At 44.6% G+C, this 5591-nt stretch overlaps 1 protein-coding gene across 3 annotated transcripts in view; it reads right to left on the reverse strand.

Annotated features, from left to right (window-relative positions):
- Nucleotides 1-1935: 1935 nt before the first annotated feature.
- The window catches only part of LOC139925823 (ephrin type-B receptor 1-like), a 43472-nt gene continuing 39816 nt past the window's right edge, over nucleotides 1936-5591 (reverse strand). For all 3 annotated transcript variants that reach the window (XM_071917314.2, XM_071917313.2, XM_071917311.2), the window contains exons 17-19: nucleotides 3177-3373; nucleotides 2849-3007; nucleotides 1936-2047 (exon numbers count right to left, since the gene is read on the reverse strand). In XM_071917314.2, coding sequence (XP_071773415.1) covers nucleotides 1936-2047; nucleotides 2849-3007; nucleotides 3177-3373 — 468 coding nt within the window. The remainder of the gene's footprint in view (nucleotides 2048-2848; nucleotides 3008-3176; nucleotides 3374-5591) is intronic.

The following is a 5591-nucleotide window of genomic DNA, read 5'->3' on the forward strand; positions in this document are numbered from 1 at the left end:
AGGTCGCTGTCATTTCATCTGAACGCTGAAACAAGAGTATTAATCATTGATGTCAATCGGGAATTGGGACCGTCACAACAGTGCGTGGAAATGATGACAGGTCTGGGAGCCACCGCTGCTGAAATTGAATTGGTAGAAAGGGCACTTGCTGGCGTAGTGTGATGATCACCCATCTGGATGGCAGCCATACAATTTTGATGGTGTTGTCGCAGAAATGAGATTTGTTTCATGTGTGGACAGTACATGAGCGTAGCACATTGGATTTGTGTTTTTCTTACGCACTGTGTTAATGCTTGATTGGAAACCCAATGTTTCATGGCAGTCAGCTTAGGTTTTCCAGCCAAATCACACGAACGTTGGTTGGGGTTTTCTATCATTTGAGATTCTCTGGCCACTACAGTGCGTTTACAACAGGGGAGACTCAGCTGTAATTACCCAGTACACACAGTCTCTTAAGCTGTCTTTCCTTCTCTTCTTCCATACTTCCTAGCTTGGCTGGTGACTGCACTCCTGTCGCTTTGCTATGTTCTGATATGTTTCATCAAATTTTGTTGCTGTTTTCTGATCCGTAATTGACTTTATTCAGAAGGCAATTCTGCTGATTGTAAAACATCATGACTTCTGTTACGAGTTCCCTCTCAATGAAGCACAGAGTATGTAAGTAGGCCAGGCTTTGCTAGTTCTCTGCGTGGAAGAGTTTTATCTTTTCATGGCTGCATGAAAAGTACAAAAAAAAAAATTGAATTCTGAAACCTAGTTTTTTGACTGCAGTCCACAACACTTCAAAGTTTGTTCAAATGATGAGTCATCCAGAGGAAGATAATCATAGGGAACGCAGAACTAACAAATACTCCAGTGACAATTAATTGTTCTGTGCTGTTGGCAAAAATGGAAGCAAATGAGCGACTAGGAAGTAAACATCCCATATCATAATATGTACAGGCTCTTCAATATGAAGACAAAGATTCAAAGTCCCGTTCATCTGTTGGCTGAGAGTGCCTCAATTAGCCGTATTGTCTGGATTCAAAGGGTGGCGTTTTGACCTATACACCCAAACTGATTAATAGGCTCATCAAAACATACTGCTAATTTAAACTACTTTGGCCTACTTTGGGTCTTGACCCCTAGATTGAGAAACACTGCTTTAGAGACCTTTTGTCATGCTTTTGGTGCAGTTTGTGTCCCTGTACCTGTTCAGACACACATTTCTCTTCACAGTAGTATGTGCAGGTGCTTTCTCCTTGTATAAAAACCAGGCCATGTCATCCATGAATCACACAGTCAAGTTGGTAAAAGCGGGTGCTGTATCAGGAGATACAGTAGTTACAAAGAAAGTCCCCCCCCCCCCCCCCCCCCCCCCCTGTTATGAGTGTAAGTATGAGTCTGTGATTGTCTGATTCAAAGTATCTGCTATTTGCAAAACTGGTCTGTATATGGGAGGCAAACTTAAAGTTTTTATGTGAGTGGGAGTGGGGGGTTCCGACAGCAGTTTGACTGAAACTGTAGCCCCTTTAAGGTCAGACAGATTCAGTAAAAAGAGAATGAACAAAATGGTCTCTCACTAGTTTTTTTTGGTTTTTCACTCATCACTTATTTTCACTTTCACTTCACAACTCGACTCTGCCATCATTTTGCGGTAGCCATTTTGCATCCCTCCCAGTAGGCATTCAGTTTAAATCATGTTGGGAAGCCCAATGGTGTGAGTGAAATTAGTCCAATGAGGGACCTGGGGACTGCTGTGGCCCGACAGACTCACTAGAGGGGTCAAAGTGGTTTCTCCAAAAATGTACAGCGGTTGACATCTCGCCCCCTATTGTCAAATGAAAGTGTATGAGTGTTAACTAGAAGTGGGAAGGTGACTGGTCATCAGTGGTCAGTCTACTCTCTCACGGACTGTACACTGGTCAGGATGTTTCATATCACTCCCCTCTGTGGTTACACAGACTCAGTAGGAGACTGGTCATCGATGTTGTGTCTCATTGACTGGACACTGGTCAGGATTTTCTTCTGGTGTCCGGCCAGGGAGACTCCGATCCTCTGCAGGTCTCTGGTAAAACACACAAACAGACACACAGATGAGATGTGTCTGACGATGATACAACTTCATGAGATAATCTGGACTGGGTTGTAATCACTTACAATTCACTCTATTCAAGAAGTGGATATTTCTCTGAATTCAAATATTTATCTCAGAGGATTCAACATATATACACATAGATTATATGACTTATTTACACTGCATTTTACATTGTGTGCGACCAGGTTATATTCGGTGGGAAATCTGCTTTATTGCTTTACAGCACAAAGGGATATTGATTTAAGGCACACAACAGTCTGTGCTGTTCTTCCAGCATATATGGAGCTAAAGCTTTCAGAGTTTCTCTCAATTATAGATGGTGGAAAGAGTGAAAGGCCGAAGGAAAATCACTTCCAACATTCATCCTCTTCAGTAAAGCGAAAGAGAAAACAAACGCATGTGGAGTGATGGAGGGGACGAGCAGCAGAGACCCTCTTTGTGACAGGAACTAACAGGGTTTATGGGAAATGTGGTCTTAATTTTGAGGAACATCAGCACTAACAATATCACTGGTGAGACCGAGGCTTCCAATCGCTGTGACCATAGTCTCATTTGTTTACAGTGATTATACCAATGTATCACAGTCAATCTGACAATGATTTATTGATGCTTAAAAATGCAACATGTAGCCCCTTTAATCATGAGGAAGGAAGGAAGATTGTTCAGAAAGACAGACAGACATTCACACAGAGCAGTGAGCTGTGTGAAGAAGGAGGCAGGAAGGGAGAGACAGACAGACAAAAAGACCGACAGTTAGACAGGTAGACCTACTCGGCAGTGAGTTGGGTGACGAGGGGCAGGGAGGTGAACCCCGAGCCCAGGAAGGAGTCACGGTACTGGGTCATCTTCAGCGCAGCCAGCCAGTCTTCCACGGAGCTCACCCTGCTCAGGTCCGGAGCCCCGCGGTCTAGCAAGGGATGATGGGAAGGACTGTGGAGAGTAGGTGGGTAGGGATCAGAAAAAAGCATTGTGTCACTGAAAAGGAGCAGTGAGAGAGGGATAACACTGTGCGGTTATACTGTACGTGCCTGTGCATATCTGTGTGTGTCAGAGTGTGTTTGGGTATGTAAATGAGCGCGACTGGTGTATCTCCCCTCACCCAGGAGTCATGTTGTTGGTGCCGGCTTTGAGAGACGCGGGGTTGCGTATCATCTTGTCCAGCATGCTGACAATATCGGGGAACTTTGGCCGGGCGTTCCTGTCTTTCTGCCAACAGTCCAGCATCAGCTGGTGTAACACTACTGGACAGTCCATAGGGGCTGGCAGCCTGAAGTCCTGCTCTATGGCATTTATCACCTGGGAGAGAGGGAAGAAGGGAAGGAAAGAGGGAGAATAAGAGGGAGAGATAGATAGACATGGTTACAGACGGGGTAAAAGTGAAAGTAAAAGTGTTGACAGTAGCAGGGTTTCTGTTAAAAGAGATGGGAGATACACATATACTTCACACGTTGCTGGCTCCAAATGGCAGTGAGAGGTCACTGTTTGACAAAATTGACCTTCAACACCCAGAAATCATGTGACGTGTCATCAGTAAACTGCACACAGCACGCTCATGTTTACCAACCCAGCCGGTCTGTGATGCTTAATATCAAAAGATTCTAAAGGGACTAGGGAGGCAAAATATCTAATGTTGGTGAGTCCAGTTTTCTCTGGACGGAGCTGCTCACTGCTGTTTAGGAGACAGTTTGGATTTCACTCTAAAGGTTTGATTCATCAGTTCCTGTGAGCAGAGTGTCCATACTAGACATCAGAATTGAATTTGGGAAAAAAGGATGAGACGCTCCTCTCTGTTGCAGCCCTATTTTGTGATTTAGGCTGATAAGATGGGTGTATTTTTACATAAAAATCTCTCCTAGTGCAGCTTTAAAGATCTTCATTTCAAACCGCAGAAGTGAAAAATGACGAGCTGAGGATGAGTTGAGAAGATTCAAATTTCATCTGAGAACTTCATCCTTTCATGATACAGCGGGCAATTATATATCGAGATATTCATCGCTGAGCAGCAGTGAAGTCTTCACTGTTCCCTTTGGCAATGCAGTTCTGATGTCAAGGCAGGTAATTCCACACTGCTTCACTCAGACACATTTGATTTCATTATGCCAAGCGCAGGTATTGAAAATGTTAAAGAAAGTTTAAGTTCTGCAGTGAAAACTTTCATCTTAAAAGCGGAGAGTGTGCTGTTTCCAACACTTTTCTTGTTTAGACTGGAATTGTGTACCGCAGAGAGGTTGTGCTAAATATGTCAGCATACTTTTGACTATAGGATTTAATTATCCTGAGCATTTCAGCACATCATGGAATCCAATGCTCCTTTGACTGAAACAGTAACAAGCTGCTTCGCCACCCTAACAAAATAACCAGGGAGCACTGAAAATATGTGTAGGTTCAGCGATCATTACCTCAATTATTTTTGCCCCCTGTGCTGCGGAATAGTGAATAGGATTTTTATGTCTTCTCAACTCCAATTAACGCTGGCTTGAATGTTCAACACTCACACCATGGTGCGCCCTGACGGCTCAGCAAGCGACGGCGCGCGGCGTGTTCTGTTTGTAACGTCTTAAGTTAATATCCGCCTCGCAGCCTTTGTCACGTCGCGCCCCGTCTCCCGGTGACATCGTCCCTGTCACATTCAGTCTCCGACAGAGCGGAAATGCCGTCAAATATCTTGAAATAATACTTCGACATGTTTTTTCAGCGCTTCACATAAATTTAAAGTTGAGAGCCTGTGTCAGTGTACCTATAAGGTTTAGCTAACAGTAAGCCGAGGGAACGCGGCGCTTCCAGTAAGTGCAGCGCCAGGGATTTGTCTGCTACCAGCGTGAACTCTGCCTGACCCCGACGCACTTCTCAAGCTTTGTGCCGCATAAATTCTCTCTAAGCACCGCTGTCAATCAAAATAGCAGCGCGTGTAGTGAAACATCACACGTCTCTTTCATGATTAATTCATGTCGAACACAGCACCTGTGGTGGCTCCTCTTGACAATTCACCGTTCCATGTTCTTTGAAAAGTGTGTGTGTGTGTGTGTGCTGAAAGTGTGCGTATGCCTGCGTATGCGTGTGTATGTGTGTATGTGTCCCTTTACGCATGTCTGTGTGCATGCGTGTGGCTTAGTGGCGCTTGTGTGTGTGTGAGCGAGTTTGGGTGTGAGGTTCATGCATAGTTAATGCCCCAGCAGACCCTCGTTAGCTATAGTGGCTTCCACACACACACACACACACACACTTTCTCCATCATTATACACTGTCTGTGCCATTATAAAACTGTCATTATTGCTACATAGGCTGGTTGCATTGCTCTGGCAACCATTGTGTGGGGGTGGGGTGTGTGTGTGTGTGTGTGTGGTGATAGAAAAAAAAGGAGAGAAAGATGGGGGAAGAGAGAGAGTGTGTGGAAAAAGGAGAAGGAGATAGTTAAGTTGATATAGATTCTAGACAAGGAAAAGGTTCTGTGCAGGCAAAACAGAGGGCAATGCTTCACTTTCATTAGCGGTGGTGGAAATGTGTGTGTGTGTGT

The sequence above is a fragment of the Centroberyx gerrardi genome, chromosome 9, assembly GCF_048128805.1.
Source record: "Centroberyx gerrardi isolate f3 chromosome 9, fCenGer3.hap1.cur.20231027, whole genome shotgun sequence".
Lineage (NCBI taxonomy): Eukaryota > Metazoa > Chordata > Actinopteri > Beryciformes > Berycidae > Centroberyx > Centroberyx gerrardi.